This window comes from Mytilus galloprovincialis, chromosome 2 (genome assembly GCF_965363235.1).
Source record: "Mytilus galloprovincialis chromosome 2, xbMytGall1.hap1.1, whole genome shotgun sequence".
Taxonomy (NCBI): Eukaryota; Metazoa; Mollusca; class Bivalvia; order Mytilida; family Mytilidae; genus Mytilus; species Mytilus galloprovincialis.
Window position 1 is genome coordinate 109,112,340 of NC_134839.1, and position 21,484 is coordinate 109,133,823.

Here is a 21,484-nt window from a genome sequence, read left to right on the forward strand (position 1 = left end):
AATAAGATTATCATATGTTCGATTGTTACTATCAGTTTGATGTATTTTCGCAATAATGCGACGAAAAATGACAGAAACTGGTTCCTGACGTGGCGTCGTCCGGAAATCCATCCACTTTTACATGATAAATTAAAAAAAAAAACTGGTAAAGAGAATTTGCTACATGCAGTTTGTTTCTTCTTAAGGTTTCGATTAATTAGAATATTTTGTAATTGCTTCAAATAAAGGCAACAGTAGTATACCACTGTTCAAAATTCATAAATCGATAGAGAAAAAACAAATCCGGTTTACAAACTAAAACTGAGGAAAACGTATCAAATATAAGAGAACTACGACACATCAGATACACAACACCGAAATGTAACACATAAAAACGAACTATAATGTAACAATGGCCATTTTCCTGACTTGATACAGGGCATTTTATGAAAAAATAGTGGGTTGAACCTGGTTTTGTGGCATGCCAACCTCCCGCTTTAATGGCAATGTTAAATATAACATTAAAATGACAACACAACATTACAAGACTACATTATAAATAAATAGGAGAACATATTGGACAAAGAAACATACGAATAATAGCTACATTGCAACAAAAGGCACCAGGTATAAAATTTGATACCCAAGAAGTGCGTGTCAAGGTTGCAACTACAATAGGATATTGACCACAGCTAGGCGATTGTGTTCTGATGCTTTCATCTTTTTATAGCTTCGATTGATTGATTTTTATTAGACTGTCATGCAAGTGAGAGGTTTAGCTAGCTATTGAAAAAAGTAAAATCACAAAATTACTGAACTTAGAGGAAAATCTAATCGGAAAGTCCATAATCGCATGGCAAAATCAATTAACAAAACACATAAAAAACGAATGGACAAGAACTGTCATATTCCTGACTTGGTATAATGTAGAAAATGGTGGATTAAACCTGGTTTTATAGCGCTAACCCTCTCACTTTGATGACAGTCTCACCAAATTCCGTTATATTTACAATGATGCGTGAACTAAACAGACAAAATAAATAAAATAGTCAAAATATGGGTACAACAGTCATCATCGTGTAACAATTTTAAAAGGAACAATTTAACAGAACACAAAAACATCTATCTACAAACACATTCATTGATTCGCGTGTCTGACGTCAGAACATTTTATACGTCACATATATTTGTCGTTCAATGTATATACAAACAATTTTAAAATTTCACATAGGCAATGTTAGCATACAGGGTTAAAAAATCAAAAGAATTTAAGAATCAATTTCAGAAACGACCAAGATTTAAAATAGTCCAAAAGTTATATAGAATTTATAAGAATCAACAAATGGTTAATTCCACTACGCGATTGAATACTTTTGACGTGTGTGGTTCAACGTATTTTGTAATTCATATCATAATTACATAAAATAAAACAATATCATACTGACGGGATCTTTCTAATGTACAGAGTCACGTTATAAGAACCATAGAAATACAATAAGTCGCATATGCAAAACACACCAGCAAAAAATGAAAGACAATACAAACACATGTAAAACAATGTTTAAGCCATCATTTTCTACATTAGAAAATGCCAGTAAAAAGTCAGGAAAATTACAGTTATCATCTATTCGTTTGATATGTTTAAGCTTTTTATTTTGTCTTTCGATCACGAACTTTTCGTTTTGAATCTTCCTTGGAGTTCGATATTTGTTGTTATGTACTTTTCCCAATATTTCATGTACATTGGTTTTAATACGCTGATTCGAGATTAGTTTGAAAGAACATACAGGAAAGTAGAACATATTTAAAACAACAAAATTTTAATGCATAGGTTTCTCTTTCAAAAATATTTATGATATATTTAAAGTATTGTTATCAAATAAAAGCTAGATGACTGGTGAATATTAAAGAATCCTTTTTGACTTCATAATTTTGACCAAAAAATATTGTATGAAATTTAAAAAAGAACGTTCTTTCTCCCTCAATCGCAGACCTGAAGTGCGTGTTTTGGTACTTTCCGAATTCCCGGAACCAATCGTCCTGTAAATGCAGTTGCTTTTTTCAGTACAATACCTCTTTTTCCACACAAGTCAAAAGAGCTGTGAATGCTTTAAATTGATGAATTTGCCACATAAGCGATGGTGCTATTAACTAATGGAGTTTTTGTTTGTCATCTTTAAAAAAAGTCTGATTGTCTGATCAAAGTAAGTTTAACAAAAACCTGATATCTGAATGGATAACGGATCTACAGGATTTTAAAGATCTACATCGTCAGCACAGACCAATAACATTGTGTCAAATCCCCCTTTCCCGGCAAAAAATAAACAAAAAACAATTTCAATAAGGAAAAGTTAAAAGAAAACAACTGATTCGAAATAACTTGCAAAACAAACAGCTGCATGTTTTCACAATAAGTGTGTGAGATAATACTCGCAAAATATGTTTGGATGACATAGATATATATGAAATGACAGTTCTCGTCATCCGCCATGGAATGCTCATTTTAGTGTTCATATGTCATTATATTTAAAGGTACAAAGGGGCTCTCAAACTCATAATTCGAAAATAAACTAACTACGGCATGGTTAAAAAAAGAAGAAAAAAAAAGACAGAAAGACAAACAACGTTTACAGTACATGACACATCGAATTCATTAAGTGATTGTTGATCGAAAGCTAATTATTTGTTTAGTGTTGCCGAAGTGTACGGACCATGACATCAACACATAGCACATATAGAGCATGTAAAAACTAAGTGAGTTGATAGAGCCATGATATTTTTGTTTCCTAACGTTCCATAGTTTCAAATTTTGAGGTGTGCATGTCTTTTGTTATACGTTATAGATGAGTAATAAATATAAAACAATTGTGCATACAGGACGTGTTTTAGTGCATGTGTATGCTTTGGTTCAAAAATTTCGATAACATTATTATTTTAAGCAAGTCGTTTCATCTGACTGTACATGTAAAACACAACCATATAAAAAAAAGAATCTCACACGTCACCAGATGACAGAGAAAAGTCGTTCTTCGTTTCTTTAAAACACTTTAAATCTTCTACAGGATTATCATGAGTTGGTTCTATACATGTTAAATTGTTACTGTTTGCTACATATGTACTACCTAAAATATAAAACAAAATCTTTATGATTATTGATTAAAAAATGATCTAATCAGTCTATGTATGACCAGTCTGCGCTCATTTTAAAATGTGTCAGCAATACATTTGTTATCAAGAAACTCTTTAAAGCATGCAATACCATTTGAAGAAAAAAATAAGAGATATAAAGAACAAGGATTAAAAGGGTTCAAATGTCCATTTATATTCCAGAGTTGTTGAAATACACCTTTCGTTGCGACTTCAAGCAAGTTCATTTCATGCTTTATTAGAAATAGAACATGGGTTTAATTACAACCGAGAGCAGAATGTCATGCTATGATATTTCAAATAGAAACTATTGATTATAAATTGATTACACCTATCCAACTGCCAATTAATGCATATTTAATCAAAGGATGCAAACACTGACAACTATTCAACGATTAACCGAACAACAAATAAATTTACGAATGTTTGTAGCTTGATTTGCTTACCCTCCAGAAGCACCTGAGATCACCTTTAGGTTTTGTTCGCTTAATGATTATCATTCTCTGTATACTTTTTGGTGAAAATAGGATTTAAACTTTTTGAGTTACGGGACTTTATAACTAAAACAGAGGTGTGTATTTTTCACATGTCGCGCTGGATCTCAAAAGCGATTTCTGATAATGGCTTTAAACCTCACACACTTCTTAATTATATTAATCCAAAGATCTGTTTACTTTTTGGTGATGATACGAAATTTTATTTTAGAATTATTGAGTTTTTTGTAAAAAAAGGGGGATGGGTTTTCATATGTCGCGCCATATCTCATAAACGATTTATGATTATTACTTAAAACTTTATACACTTCTTAATTGTATTAATACACAGATCTGTTTCTTTTTGGTGATGATTCAAAATTTTATTTTAGAATTATTGAGTTTTTTTGTAAAAAAGGGGGATGGGTTTTCACATGTCGCGCCATATCTCATAAACGATTTATGACTATTGCTTAAAACTTTACACACTCCTTAGTTATATTTATCTAAAGATCTGTATCGTTTTTGTTGATGATTCAAAATTCGATTTTAGAGTTATTGAGTTTTTTGTAAAAAAATGTTGTTTTTTTCACATGTCGTGCGGTATCTCAGAAACTATTTATGATTATTGCATAAAACTTCTCACACAAGACGAATGGCGTATCATGCGCTCATGGCGCAGCTGTTTATTTAATTTGGTGATCGGAAGCTTACTGAAAATACCTTAAAAAACATATTTTTCACCAAAAACAATATGAGTTACAAAACAAAAGTCTGTATCAATGATATATTATCAGTACGATGGATATTACCTACTCAAATGAAAAGCAAATCAGAAAATTAGAATAAGCACACATGAAATACATTAAAAAACAGGACCATTGCTTAAATCATCACTGAAAAATCTTACAGAATAGATAAAACAAAAAAGGGGATAATGTCAGTTGTTTGCCGGTATCTTCTTGCCTTTTTGAGAAAAAAGCAAGAATTTTTAGAAAAAACTGTCATTTATGCATCGCATGTCTGTTCTTAAAATGGTAATATTCATTAAATATTCGATATCCCATCATTTATAAACAGTTTCATTATGAATTAATATATTGAAAAAATGTTACATACCATTTAGATAAATTTTTGTGTGCTTGATCTCAAAATGAGCATTGACTATCCCATAACTTGTATTTCGGATATAATCTGGGATGTTTGGCATATATCCAAATAATTCATCAGCATCAAATGTTGCTATTATATTACATTGTAGAAGATTAAATTGAGGATTATTTGTCCACGTGATATCAATTCCTGTCTTGTCAGTAGCGTCAATTTTATACTCAAAAATAAGTTCTTGTGTAGTTGCCTTTCTACTTGTGAATGTTGCATTACTCTGTTCGATCATAGATGTGAAGTTTGCTGAAACTATAAATTCATTTTTGTTGTTAAAGTTGATTTTTAAACCTACAACATATCTCTGCAATATTAAAATTAAGAATGAAACATTTCTTGATTGCATAGGTTGAATAAACAAATATCCATTTTTTTCCCTTTTCACATATTTCAATTTTGATTTCACAGATCACAGAAGACAATAAATTGAATCAGACGTGTCTCTGCAAATGATCGTACACAGTAATATCTTTGAATAATCAGAAAATCTTCCTCAATACATTTTGAATGTGCGTCAACTGGATTTAAATTGTGTACCGGATCTAAGTTGCTGTGAATTCTTGACAAACTTTGAGCCTCTGGCCGTTGTTCGTCTTGTATCATTTATTTTTAGTTCATTTATATATTTCGGAGTTTAGTATGACGTCCATTAGCTCTGAACTAGTACAAAGGTTTGTTAAGGGCCCAGTTGAAGCACGCCTCCAGGTGCGGGATTTTCTCGCTATGTTGAAGACCCACTGGTGGCCTTCTGCAATTTTCTACTCTTTGTTCGGATTGTCTCTTTGACACATTCCCAATTTTCATTCTCAACTTTATTTGATTAGAAACGATAAAAAAAAATTGGAAAACAGAAGTTTATATGAGCAATAAAACCAAATGAATATCAAGAGTAAAAACTGTTAAATGGCAACTATTATCATTGGCATCGGTACAAAACTGTATCGTAAAAATATTTATTACATGACAATAAAAACAAGGACTTGATGTTTTGCATATTACAGAAACACTTAACAAAATCATACATAATAAGCATGTTTCTCCACCAAACCCATCATAACAGTGGCAATTATCTGGTTCTGTTCTGTTAGTTCTATTCATAGAGCCATCAGTGGTGGTGATAACAGTGGGAACAGTCGTCGTATCAGTCATATTATTAATACTGGAGCCAACACATCTTCCAGGGTAACAGGGATCCAGATGGGAACAGGATGCAGCTGTAATATAACAGGAATTTAGAAAACATTCGACTTTACAAAGTTGCATATAGGAATTGATTAAAATCAATTAATAGGAGGCTTTATTCGCAACATTTATTTCAATTCGACAGGTAAAGTCTTTTTCTGGTATATTAATTGTATATAAAATTTTCCCAACCCCTTCTATTGCTTGTGTCGAAGGAATGTAGTGATGGTAAAATGATGTATTATTTTAACTATTCAACATTATTTGATCCTATCATTGACATTGATTTAGCAGCGTCAGCATAACGTCAAAAAAGCACTTCATAATTTTTCATTTAGGATAAGTAAATATAAATGGATTATAATGTAAATAACGTTCATCATATTTTTTAAAGCATACAGTGGAGCTTAAATTAAGGAAATAGTTATCAAAGGTATCAGGATTAAAATTAAATACGCCAGACACGCGTTTCCTCTACATAAGACTCATTAGTGACGCTCAGATCAAAATAGTCATAAAGCCAAAAAAAAAAAAAAAAAAAAAAACGTTGAAGAATATTGAGGACCCAAAATTCCGAAAAGGTTGTGCCAAATATGGCTAAGGTAATCTATTCCTAGGTTAAGAAAATCCTTAGTTTTTATAAAAGTTCAAAGTTTTGTAACAGGATATTTATAAAAATGACCATATCATTGATATTCACCGAAGTGCTGACTACTGGGCTGGTGATCCCCTCGGGGACCAAACGTCCACCAGCAGTGGCACCGACCAAGTATTATTTATGAATAGTTATCAAAGGTACTAGGATTATAATTAAATACAGAAAAAGATACTGTAAGTTCACACAGTGTGTCATTAGAAAAAAATAGATTTCATGTAAAAGACCTATTAAATCAAATCTTTTTAAATTTTTAAGAGTAAGGACGATTGTTTACCTTTCATGTGTTGTTTATGCTCTGACTGGTTTTTTTTTATCTTTCCTTTGTATTTTGTGTATTTTACATAGCCATATACGATATCTTTTTGTCATTAATAGTTTCCGATTGCTTCCTTACTATTTTGAAAATTTTTTGAAGATAGTAAAAACATTTATATCAGTGAACATGAATTTACAGTTTGAATCATTGAAACAAGAAATATGAAAAAAATACACCGAGCACATTTCTAACAACAATTATAATAGAACAGTACAGTGTGTATAGAGAAACAGGGTTAATATATTTCATGTCTACTTACTTACTGACAGCTATGATAAAACAGTAGAGTGTCTAAGGAGAAAAGGGGTTAATATATTTTATGATAGAACAGTAGATTGTATATAGAGAAACAGGGTTAATATATTTTATGTTGGAGAGTGTGTATAGAGAAACAGGGTTAAACACTGAACTAGTATAAAATTGTTTAGGGGCCAGCTGAAGGACGCCTTCGGGTGCGGGAATTTCTCGCTACATTGAAGACCTGTTGGTGACCTTCTGCTGTTGTTTTTCTATGGTCGGGTTGTTGTCTCCTTGACACATTCCCCATTTCCATTCTCAATTTTATTTAAGTATTTCATGTTTACTTATTCATGGACAGACCAGTAGAGTGAGTAAGGAGAAAAAGGATGAATATGTTTTATGATAGAACAGAAGATTGTCTATAGAGAAACAGGGTTAATATATTTGATGTTTACTTACTTCCATCACAAAAGTCACCCTCAAAACCAGCAGCACACTCGCATTCATTAGGATTCACACATGTTCCTCCGTTTTGACAAGGTGGGATACAGATTGCTAAAATGGGATATTTAATAAACATACATCATAATATAGTATTAATATAATATTTAATATACATGTTTTTGATAGAATTAAGCTTTCCAATTGATATTTTATAGTGTGTCTTTCTATGTTGGGATGTTAAACTATTGTTTCAGAAAAGGGAGAAGGTTTGGTACCATAAAAATATTTAATTCCGCTGCAAATGTTTACACATGTCCTAAGTCTGGAATATGATGTACAGTGGTTGTCGTCTCTTTATGTAGTTCATACGTTTTTCTTGTTTCTCATTTTTCGTTTTTATATAGATAAGAACGTTGGTTTTCCCGTTTGAATGGTTTTACACTAGTAATTTTTGTGGCCTTGTACAGCTTGCTGTTCGGTGTGAGCCAAGGCTCTCCGTGTTGAAGGCCGTATCTTGACTTACAATGGTTTACTTTTAAAAATTGTTACTTTGATGGAGAGTTGTCCTATTGACATAGCACGTCTGCCTATATCTATGTAGACTATTAGAAGAGCACAATGTAGGTACTTGAGCAGTTACAAATATTATGTTTTATTTTGTACACTTGTCATTTTCGACTGTCATATACGTGAGAGGTTCTACTAGCTATAAAATCAGGTCAATCTACCATTTTCTACATAAGAAAACGCCTGTCCCGGGTCAGTACTATGACAGTTGTTATCCATTCGATTGATTTGATTGAGATTTTGATTAGGGACTTTACGGTTTGAATTTTCCTCGTTCAGTATTTTTGAGATTTTACTTTTTGTTATTATTTTCATCGTCATAATATATAACTTGTTATAATCGATTGCATATTTTACTGTATATCCAACAACTCAATTGATTCATTTTACAAAATAACAAAGAACTTTACATAAAACTTCAATCATCTAGAAAAATGGATACATTACTTACGGATGTTACCGGAGATCTGTCTCCATTGTACGAATGTTATCGAAAATCTCTCTCACACTGACAAATGTTACCGACGTTCTATTTCAAAATTACAGATATAACCAAGGATCTATCTCAAACTAACAGATTTTACCAACGATTTATCTCAAACTTACATGTATTACCAAAGATATATCTCAAACTTACACATATAACCAAGGATCTATCTCAAACTTATGGGTGTTACAGAAGAACTGTCTCAAACTTATGGGTATTACCTTAGAACCGTCTCAAACTTACGAATGTTTCAGAAGATACATCTTAATGTGTAAATGTTTCCGAAGATCTATTTCAAACTAACGGATATAATTGAAGATCTGTCTCAAACCTGCGGATGTTACCAAAGATCTGTTTGAACTAACAGATCTTTACTTACAGATATTGCCGAAGAAAGATATCAAACCTACCAATATTACCGAAATACGTTCTCAAACTTACGAATATTGCAGTTCTTATCACCGTTATGTTCCCATCCTGGACAACAAATTTGTTCTGATGTATAATATGGAGTGTGTTTAGCTGCTCGTCCACAACACCTGTATATATTTTAAAACAATCGCATATACAGTTAACTAAAATGTTAGTTTGTGGAACATTAAAATACAAACCATCTGTTATTCAGCTTTGATAATTTTCTCACTTATGTCAAGTAACAAAATAGTTCACTTAAAACCAATTTGACTGATATGGTACTATTCACCTAGAAGTGTTATCACAGTACAAAGTTCGAATTTTGTCAATAAAACCAGAAAAGTAAAAGATAGTCAGAGATAACTATTGCCATACAAAAGCAGTGATAAGGTATCATTTTGATGACAGAAAGGTAAATGCAATTAAGAATTCATTCACAATCTCAAAAATCTTCTGAAAGTGTTACTGCATCTATTAAATTTGAAATAACTGCACTCTTTTTGTAATATCAAATCATTAGAACAATAGAAAAGATCAAATAGTCATTTATTACTCTATGTAAATCCGAGTGATGACTAATGACTAAGATTAATTATGCTTACCCTACTTGTAAAAGAGGTGCAAAAGATACAAGAGGTTCATTCAAACTCATATATCGAAAATGTTGAACATGTGAGTAAATGAATGACATTAAAATGAATACACGTATATATATATAGGCCTATGTACATGTACATATATATAAAACATCTTATATCAGTACCGTTGTGCAAAATTTTTAGACTGATATATATATATTGCGGGGGTTTAAACATTATAAAGTGTCATAAATTTAAATAATATCTTGTGTGTTTGAGTTCAGATAATCTAACATTTGTATCTTCGACAATGCTTTTTGAATTTATGTTGTAATTCATTCCCGGAATTTTACTGACATACTATTCTTACCACCAAAGTCGTTTACAGCTACAGTAATAACTTGTTCTGTATTGTAGTTTTTTCCTGGTGCAGACATGTCTAAAACGAACAAGTAATATAGTATAGAGAGAACCAAACCGATGTGAAATGGAGAAATAACAGGAGATTATAAAAGAAATGAAAATCAGATAGTATTACTGATGATGGTGTATTTCACAATATGTCACAGATTTTTATAGGCTGATATCACAACTGGATATTTTGCATACATGTGTGTATATATAAGCTGATATGAAACTTTGATATGTGTCACACAGCTATATAAGCTGATATTACAACTGGATATTTGTCACACGTATAAACAGCCTAAGATGACACCTGGATATGTGGTACACATGTATATAGGCTGCAAAGACTAATTGATGTGTGTCACACATGTACATAGGCCGATATGACAACTTGACATGTATTCTACATGTTTATGAGAATTGGATATGTGCCACACATATATATTGACTGAAACGACAACTGAATATATATCACTCATATTTATAGTCTGGAAAGACAACAACATATTTGTCACAAATGTACTTAAGCCAATATGACAACTTGACATGTGTAACACACACACACACACACACACATATATATATATATATATATATATATATAATTTGTCTAAATTTCAGCCAAACTATGTTAGATTGGCTGACATTTAGACGGTTTATATATACAGAATGTATTTTCAGTCTTGTATCAGCATCACTGCTGGTGATCCGATAGATAAATATATTGTAAAGTCGTCACTGGTTCAGACGTACTTGTTTATAAGATGACATGAGAATTGTATCACACATGTATATAATATAAAAAAGAAGATGTGGTACGATTGCCAATGAAATACTGTCCACAAGATACCAAAATGACACAGACATTAACAACGGCCTTCAACAATGAGCAAAGCCCATATCGCAAAGTCAGCTATAAAAGGCCCCGATAAGACAATGTAAAACAATTCAAACGAGAAAACTAACGGCCTTATATATATATATATATAAAAAAAATGAAGTCGATATGAGAACTGCATATATATCACACATGTATTACTGTTAGTATAAATCAGCGTGCAGACATTTTATACGTTCAGGTATATCACATCTGATATTTATGGTAATATTTTATACATAGCACAAACATAAGGCCTAGAAAGGACCTTAACACACTATGAAAGAATAAATGTGATCTGAGATACCTCAATGCAAAAACATAGTTAATAAAATATTAGGGACAAATATTCAAGGCAAAAAGCAAACAAAGCCATGGCAAGACACCACCGCGAAATATTTAACAACCCTTCTAAAATAATCACTTTTGAAAAAAAAAAACGTTTTTTATAATATATACAGGCAAATGAAAAAATGACTTTTGTAGTTTTATGTATTTGCATTTAGGTATCAAAGATCAATTCAAAAACAGTTGAATAACACATTCATTCTTATGTACTTCCTTATCTACTAGGTTTACGAAATCTGGGTTAGGTCAGTAATGAATTCAATTATTTTATTAATGTATTCTTGTCATAATCCAAATTCTGATGATACAATTTCATTGTTATTTTCCACTTGTAACCTTAGACTAAGATTTAATTTCTATAGGTGTAAACTTGCTGACACCTTCTTCTAACACTCGTTATTCATAGATTCGTTTGAAACTAAAAAGAAAAGGAATACTTCCTCAAATAAGTTTTAAGTAAGTACAACTATTTATGACACATTGTCCAAGTACAATAGTATTAAAAGGCACGATTCGTTTTTTTTTAGAAACAAACTGAAAATTTTCTCAACAGGGAAATTAACCGTAAATTAATATTTCCAGTTTTCATTTCCCAAAATTTGAATTCCTTTGCAACTCTTTAAATAAATTGTTGATGTCTTTAGTATTTTTGAAATTGAAATTGATAATAGAGAAGACACGTTTAGATTTAAATCGAGATATCCAATGTTATTGTGAATTAAAAATAATTAGTCTCTGTATAGGACAATTATGCATTTTTATCTATTTTTTTTATAATTCATTTAGTTGGAGCAGCTGTTTACTTCCCTGGATATCAGTGAAATGTAACAGGGCAAATCAAGAAAAGCTTGGAGTCGTGGTGAAAGTAACAAGCAAGATGAATAAATACTTTGATGTTCTTAAAAAAAAAAAAAAAAAATGCGCTCGGTATACATATATTTTAGCAGAAAAAAACCAGTATAAACAAAACTGAATGATACACTAGAGATACTTAATCAAGAAAAAAAGACAAAAATTTCGGAAATTCAAATAATCAAATTGTTTAGACATTTGTGATACGTGTCCTGAATTACTGGTGTTGAAAATCATAAACGCCTTAGTTTAATCTTTGGTTTGAAATTATAAAGTAAGATTTAGTTGTTTAAAGTTTTTCAGCGACTATCGTGATTATAGATATAAAGGCAAAAGAGTTATACTGCTGTTCAAAAGTAAACATTCGTTGAGCGAAAACAAATCCGGGTAACAAACTAAAATCGAGGGAAACTAATCCCCCCCCTCACTAATGAAATATAAGATGAAATCAACGGAACAACAGAAACACCGAAGTGACACAAAATCAAAAGATAACAACTGCCATATTCCTAACTTAGTACAAGACATTTTAAGAAGAATCGGTATGTTGGACCTGATTTTGTGGCTAGTCAGACATCCTACTTTTACGGCAATTTTAATGTTAAGAATATTGCTAAAATGACAACATTACGTTACAGTACTAAAGAACAGAATAACACTAAGGACTGGGGAAAATATAAATGAAAATATAAAATAGCACATTATAACAACGACGCCTCCCATGAATATCGGTTGACACCAGCACACCGATAGAAAAAACTGCACGTCACACAAATTTAGCAACGCTTCAAAAAGTGACGTATTTTTAAACGCAGGTAAATATCTAAAAAAGGATAGATTTGTTTTATTGTAGACACGTACAAGAATATAAATTGGAATTGATTTTTAAGGGTGTTAATTTATGTATTTTCTAATTGTTTGTAATGGTGTTATTATTTGATTTTTTTAGCGTATAAAAATAGCTTTTTATTTTAAAGAAGCTTGAAACTTAATATCATAAAACGAAATAGCTAATTTATGATGTTAATTTGTACATACATATAGAAAATAAAAATACAACAATTTCAATATACAACGCAATATGATATAAGACCAAACAATAAACAATAAATAAAGTTGTTAATGTCTGTGTCATTTTGGTCTTTTGTGGATAGTCTCATTGGCAATCATACCACATCTTCTTTTCTATACACTTGAAACAAACAAATTAAACAAAATATAGACGAATCAAAACATAGACGAACCTTGAGTCACTCGACTAAACTGACAAATAATACTGAAATGTAACGAAATCAGAGAATTTATACCACATACGATTAAACATTACACAATATCTAATCCGACTTACAAAAGAACCATCATAGCTAAATACATGAATGTTTAATATACTACTAGAGACAAGTTATTTAGAAATACGAATTCACACTGACCAAAACAGTTTGGTACTTAGTAGTGCAGACGACGTAGATGGAAAACCACAATCTAAGACGTTAGTTAGTTAAGACACATCCACATTGTATGGATCAACAAATTCGTGATGGTGTACAAACATTTGACAGAGTATCCTTGTAACTTGTAATCCTTCCTCCACCTAACCCTGTTTGGGCAGTTTTTACATCAGATGCATTTTTCATTTCATATTTTGTTTGTGTAACTTTTCGTGATACCTAGTACACAGAGTTATCATCATCATTTAATTAAGTAAAACGTCTCACGGTGATAAACTGTCATAAAAGGATAATAGAAAATAGTGTTACAATACCAACAAGGTAACTTAAACACAGAATTACGATACAAATATAAAAATAAAATGACCTTGTATCTATCTCCCGTGATCTATTTAAATGTATGGAAATACACCATAGTTCCAAAACTATGTTTTTAATGATAATTTGGTCAACAATAGACGTACTAGAATATTTCTTGATATTGAATAACTTATTATACGGGAAGGTTCACTTAACGGTATTACACAAAAATGTACTTCTTTGTTCACGCGGAACGCCGACAAGTTGAAGATATATTTATAATTTTTCATACCTCTTTTGTATTTATCTTCATATAAAATTAAATAAACGCTGAGATCAAAGTTATTTTTTTAAATGTATTCTCTGATTTAGATAATCTAAATATATAAGAAATGGTTAATCTCGATAAAAAAAAATGTCTACACTGCATGTCTATTCCATAATCAGAGTCCGCCGTAACGTTGAACGAATAATGTTTGTAAAATATCGATATGTGAAATTTATTATTGGCATATTGTCATTTCACTACTATTAATAAAAATTCAAAATACAAAACTAAAACGGAATATTAAGTGGAAACAGTCGTATATTGAATGGCGAACCGTTATGTGACCAACCTCAAGAGTGATCACTCACAATCAGTCTTATTCAATCAGTTCATTTTATCCTCATCCGCCTCTACCCTCCGAAAATAAAACCAACAAAGAAATCATAACTGTGAGCGGCTCAATCTGTTTCTGATTGTAATCTCGATGACAAATATGACAATAATATATTATACAGACTATAAAATAAGTCTATTATTCAAAACTCGGAAAAATCAGTAGACTATTTTTGTCTGAGGGTCCACTCTACAAAAAGAAACTCTAAATTCTTTAAGAGTTCACAAAGACGAGAGCTCTTAAATCGTCGCATAACCACTGCCTTTCTAACCCATTTTTTCCCCTTTTCAACGTTTGCTATTTGATCTCAGTTGGAACTTTAATCTTGGAATTCTTATAAATATGTCAACACTTACTGCAGGAGAAATTGTAAATAGTTTAAAAAGGTGAATGTTCTATGATTTGGTAGTTACTTTTCAATTTTATAAGGTAATGTATGTATGTAATCATTTAAACTAATTGTTAGTATTGAAATGATGACAATTACACAAAAAAATAATAATTTTGTTTTATAAAGAATCATTGCTGAATGACAAAACTCGTTTGTATTGAAATGTTTATGTCCTTTCAAATAGTAACCTTAATACGAATATAATACATAAATAAAAAAAACATACAAGTATCAGGATGATATGTTTATTATGAATATGCAATAGCACGTTATTGTGAAATAAATATGCGTTCCACACATGCATAAACAAATGACGAAATATTACCGAAAAGGTGTGTGTGGGGGGGGGGGAGGGGGAAGAGTGCGGGGTTTGGTGGCTTTTTTTAAAACAGAGAACTGAAATAAACATAACATCACACACATTTTTGGCAAATAAAAAAGTAATTATGAGAAGGCACTATGTGGCCTCCTTTTGCAGAAACAGCGGAAGAAACAGCGTAGGCAGCCAAAAAACATTTTTTTAATAGAAATTTATTGTATTTACCTAAATACAAAAATCTTAAATACAAGCAGCAACCGAGCTCAACAATAGGATATGCCACTAGTTATATTATACAAGATACTCCTTTAAGTTAGGTTGGTGTTAATGTTAACCCTTATAACAAACTTAAACAATTGCGATTTTACGGGGCCATGGAATGAGTTATATAATCCAGCTAAACTTTAGCTAAGGTATATTTTGATTCAAAGTTTTATCGAATAAGCATATTATCTATCGTCATTTTGTGAACTTGTCATGTTTTTTTTATAGACTTAAACAAAAAGAAATCTATAGTTCAAAATATGACCTTCCTGCTCTAAATCTTATCTATAATAGAAGAAACATTAAGGAGAGTCTAAAATCATAATTAGGACGTTGACACACAACACCGATACCAAGAGGAAAACAAAAAGGTCAGAAAAGAGTACACAAAACACAGGAAGAAAATATACAATAACAGGGGTGTGTATGACAAATCATCGTTAATTCTCAAGTAGTAGTAGGTGAAGGATAAACAATTACAATTTCAAAAAAATAATAGACAAAGAGGAAACGACAATAATTTATAATTAATAATAGAAAGACAATAAGAGAACGACTATAATACTTAGACAAAGAGGGAATGTCTTTAATCTATAAATACCAATAGACAAATAATGGGGTACTACAATTTCTTAATACTTAGACAAAGAAGGGCAGACTTTAATTTCGAAATTCTAACAAAAAAAAGAAAGAACAACTTATTTTTTTTAAATACCAGAAGACAAAGTCTGAATATCTACATTTCATTACTACTAATGAACAAGGTCTAAATTACAACAAGTAGAATTTCGCGATTAATAACAAAACTTTGCTATTATTTGATATAAATCGTTTATGTCATTACGTAGACATACTTAAAATCGATAGAAAATCGTGAAAATAAAAATTCCTGGAAAAGTATTTCAGTTACTCTTTTTTATGCTCCAAGCTTTGGTGGAATTAAAAGAGAGTTTAATCATCATTGATCCAATATATTAATTAACAAATAACTAGAAATGTGAAGAACTTAAAATAAGCCTTAACAATAACAGCCAAATTTATCGTAAATATCATAAGACAAAAGAAAGAATGTTTAGATGCTTACCCGTCCCATGCTGAAATTGACACAATTGTGCACATCAAAAATGAAAAGAAGAACATAAATCTGAAATGATATTTTTTCTCCATCTTGTGTTCTTTCCTGGGATAATACGTCTTATAGTTTGCTGTCTACACTTTTAATGAACACCAAAAAAAAGGGAAGACTTTTTACCTGCAATACTTCCTTATCATTTAGACATGCGTGTATAAATACTCCAAATGATTAGTAAGTACACAGTATATAAAAAGAGAACAATTCCTTTTTGAAATTTCACATTTAAATTGTAAAGAAAGCATTTAGATGGATGGTATACTTTATATATTTTTTTTATCATACATCTACATTGGCAAGGCATACATGTAAACTAAAATAAGTAAGATCATTGAAAAATCTATAATTTTTTAAAAAATATGTACAATATAAAAAGAAAAGATGTGGTATGATTGCCAATGAGACAAACTCTCCACAAGAGACCAAAATCACACAGAAATTAACAATTATAGGTCACCATACGGCCTCAACAATGAGCAAAGCCCATACCGCATAGTCAGCTATAAAAGGCCCTAAATGACAATGTAAATAAATTCAAACGAGAAAACTAACGGCCTTATTTATATAAAAAACACAATGTACATTAATCCTTGTGAGTTCAGTGGTATCATGACAAGGTTCACTTTACTGAACGTTGGTAGATGTGAAATATCTCAATATAACAATGTACGATATGGATTATTTACTTTATTTTTCTTTAAAGGTGTCATCCCAAATGTTAAACACTTTGAATACAGTAAGAAATAAAGTGGAACAATCAAGAAAGTGATGTCAGGAATCAGGATTTATAAATATGGAAACAACTGGGAATTGTTTAAGATACAAATAATAACTATAAAACTGACATGTCAGCAAGGGCCCCGCTTATACATTGTCATATGAGGACTTATGCACACTAAGCAATTCAAGTGTCCATTTTTACGAATTTAACATCAGCAATTATTTCAGTATATGTTCTTCAGTTGCTAAGTTTACGTTTAACTAAAATAAAAATACTATTTTAGTTGGATTTTAAAAGTGTGATTTAGCAATAATTTTTGAAACAGAATAATTTTAGTAAAGCATACTATAACTCACATCAATTTGTATTTGTAATCCTAGAAAATAAAGGCAACAGAATAATACCGGTGTTAACAGGTCATAAATTGAACAGATCCTGTTTCACAAGCTATATTTTACCACAATTTTGACCCAAGGTAAACATTTGAAAAAATATTATATCCCGAATATTTTTGTTGAAATCCTATCATTAGTGGTCACATTTGACTACCTCTAACTAACAGTAAAGTCCTTGCCAAATTGGGACATCCGTTGGATCTAAACAAATACATGTACGTCTACTAAAAATGTGAACGTTAAATCCGATTTGTCGTGTAGAGAGAGTTCCACCTTCCAAGCATCTTAAGAATCTGTTCAAAATCTTTAAAAGGTTCCGTAGGTGGCCAGTTTCAAGTCATAATTTCTGTCACTACCCAATGTATCCTCATTTTCCAGAATCATACCAAATATGAACAACACGGCGATTGCTAAAAAAACCTTCATGATTGAACAAAGGAGTATGATCCATTAAAAGAGGGACGAAAGATACCAGGGGGATAGTCATACTCATAAATCGAAAATAACTGACAACGCCATGGCTAAAAATGAAAAAGACGAACAGACAAACAATAGTACACATGACGTAACATAGAAAACTAAAGAATAAACAACACGAACCCCACTAAAAAGTAGGGTAATCTCAGATTATCCGGAAGGGTAAACAGATCCTGCTCCACATGTGGCACCCGTCGTATTGCTTATATGATAACAAATCCGGTAAATATATTAATTCGGTAGTGTTCTATAAAAAAGAGTCTTTTTTTTCACATTTAAGATATGTTTAGATGTGTTCGAAGTTGTGAAAAATAGTATCTATCAAATCGGACATAATTTTATGTTGAAATACTAGTATTAAATTATATCCTGTAAAGGTTGATTTTCAATAAGAGGACACTTTTCCATAGTTCAATTTTTTCACCCTTCCATTTCAATATAATGAAATGTGATGCAACTGTCATAAAAGTGAGAGGTTTAGGTAGCTTCAAACCAGGTTTAATCCACCATTTTCTACATAAAAAATCCCGGTTTCAAGTTAGTAATATGACAGTTGTTATCCATTCGTTTGATGTGTTTGGGCTTTTCATTTTGCCATTTGATAAGGGACTTTCCTGTTTTCTCGGAGTTTAGTATTTTTGTTATTTTACTTTTTGAAAACAAATAATTGATGAAAACTAACACAACTACATAGGATTAGCCATGCATTCATGGCTATGGGGGCAAGTTAGTTCATACTGATATCGGTTTTATTTGTATATTAGTACATGTTTTATCGTATAATTTATGTTTGAATACACATGAGCGAAACAATCATCGTGTTCATTATAAAACTTTAATGTAGAATAAGAGCTGTGTATCCTTTTTATAGGTATTTATTACCAACGTGTTTTCACCTGATCGAGCGGAGCTTACTTTTCACATTTTCATAAGGACAGCCTGTTTGAAGATGTGTGTGATAAGGATGGTTGCCGTTATAATTATTACTAATTTATAATCACCTATCAGTGTCACAATAACATTATAGAATAGCGACACATGCAGATTTTGCAACTGTTTTATATCCACTAATTCCAGTCAGTATGGGATAATTTTACATGTTTATAGGTTGCACTTTGTAAATACAGCTGTTTCTCAAACCAGAATAGAATATTCATAGAAAATTAATTTTGTTTACATACTGGTTCCCAGTTATGATCTCATAGAGACATAACTTGGGAATGTTACCAGTAAGTATACATGTGCAATTTGTTTATATTGAAATATGTGGTAACCTTTGATTCGAGGTAGGTGTAGTTAAGAAAGTTAGTGTTAGTATAAACTGTGAGAATTTCAGAGCATCTACACGTTGAAAATATGCCGCGAATACATATATAATGTTTACATATTTAACCGGATGAATGACCATAACTTGACACTACATTAATGAGTTTATACCAAAAAACATAATTTAATTGCGGAAATATCAAAACCTTCATGGTTTAAGTCCTACTGAACAGAATGTCTTTATATGCTTGTAAAGGAAACATTAGAAGTATAAATTTTTGGGTCAATTTTGCTATAATAAAGGATGCAACAAAGCATTTTTTTTTGTTCCGAGAACTTATCTGCGAGTGCGAGAAAAAATTTTCGTTTTTTTTTCTGCATTTTCCCGACAACATTACAAATGCTTTTTCAGTCTATTTACATCTAAGGGCGTAAATTTCTCGAAAATTTGTTATAATTAATAATAGAAAGACAATAAGAGAACGACTATAATACTTAGACAAAGAGGGAATGTCTTTAATCTATAAATACCAATAGACAAATAATGGGGTACTACAATTTCTTAATACTTAGACAAAGAAGGGCAGACTTAAATTTTGAAATTCTAACAAAAAAAGAAAGAACAACTTATTTTTTTTAAATACCAGAAGACAAAGTCTGAATAACTACATTTCATTACTGCTAATGAACAAGGTCTAAATGACAACAAGTAGAATTTCGCGATTAATAACAAAACTTTGCTATTATTTGATATAAATCGTTTATGTCATTACGTAGACATACTAAAAATCGATAGAAAATCGTGAAAATAAAAATTCCTGGAAAAGTATTTCAGTTACTCTTTTTTATGCTCCAAGCTTTGGTGGAATTATTAAAAGAGAGTTTGATCATCATTGATCCAAGATATTAATTAACAAATAACTAGAAATGTGAAGAACTTAAAATCATCTATAAGCCTTAACAATAACAGCCAAATTTATCGTAAATATCATAAGACAAAAGAAAGAATGTTTAGATGCTTACCCGTCCCATGCTGAAATTGACACAATTGTGCACATCAAAAATGAAAAGAAGTACATAAATCTGAAATGATATTTTTTCTCCATCTTGTGTTCTTTCCTGGGATAATACGTCTTATAGTTTGCTGTCTACACTTTTAATGAACAGCAAAAAAAAAAAGGGAAGACTTTTTACCTGCAATACTTCCTTATCATTTAGACATGCGTGATATAGATACTCCAAATGATTAGTAAGTACACAGTATATAAAAAGAGAACAATTCCTTTTTGAAATTTCACATTTAAATTGTAAAGAAAGCATTTAGATGGATGGTATACTTTATATATTTTTATCATACATCTACATTGGCAAGGCATACATGTAAACTAAAATAAGTAAGATCATTGAAAAATCTATAATTTTTTGAAAAACATGTACAATATAAAAAAAAAGATGTGGTATGATTGCCAATGAGACAAACTCTCCACAAGAGACCAAAATTACACAGAAATTAACAATTATAGGTCACCATACGGCCTCAACAATGAGCAAAGCCCATACCGCATAGTCAGCTATAAAAGGCCCTAAATGACAATGTAAATCAATTCAAACGAGAAAACTAACGGCCTTATTTATATAAAAAAAAACAATGTACATTAATCCTTGTGAGTTCAGTGGTATCATGACAAGGTTCACTTTACTGAACGTTGGTAGATGTGAAATATCTCAATATAACAATGCACGATGTGGATTATTTACTTCATTTTTCTTTGAAGGTGTCATACCAAATGTCAAACACTTTGAATACAGTAAGAAATAAAGTGGTACAATCAAGAAAGTGATGTCAGAAATCAGGAATTATAAATATGGGAACAACTAAGAATTGTTTTTGTATAAGATACAAATAATAACTATAAAACTGACATGTCAGCAAAGGCCCCGCTTATACATTGTCATATGAGGACTTATGCACACT

The 21,484-nt window shown here is 31.0% G+C and overlaps 1 protein-coding gene across 2 annotated transcripts in view; it reads right to left on the bottom strand.

Annotated features, from left to right (window-relative positions):
* LOC143065351 (uncharacterized) overlaps positions 1-16,738 on the bottom strand; it is a 31,523-nt gene extending 14,785 nt beyond the window's left edge. For both annotated transcript variants that reach the window (XM_076238880.1, XM_076238879.1), the window contains exons 1-7: positions 16,603-16,738; positions 10,020-10,088; positions 9,099-9,196; positions 7,619-7,714; positions 5,786-5,977; positions 4,719-5,015; positions 2,978-3,101 (exon numbers count right to left, since the gene is read on the bottom strand). In XM_076238880.1, coding sequence (XP_076094995.1) covers positions 2,978-3,101; positions 4,719-5,015; positions 5,786-5,977; positions 7,619-7,714; positions 9,099-9,196; positions 10,020-10,088; positions 16,603-16,685 — 959 coding nt within the window. In that variant the 5' untranslated portion in view covers positions 16,686-16,738. The remainder of the gene's footprint in view (positions 1-2,977; positions 3,102-4,718; positions 5,016-5,785; positions 5,978-7,618; positions 7,715-9,098; positions 9,197-10,019; positions 10,089-16,602) is intronic.
* Positions 16,739-21,484: the final 4,746 nt, after the last annotated feature.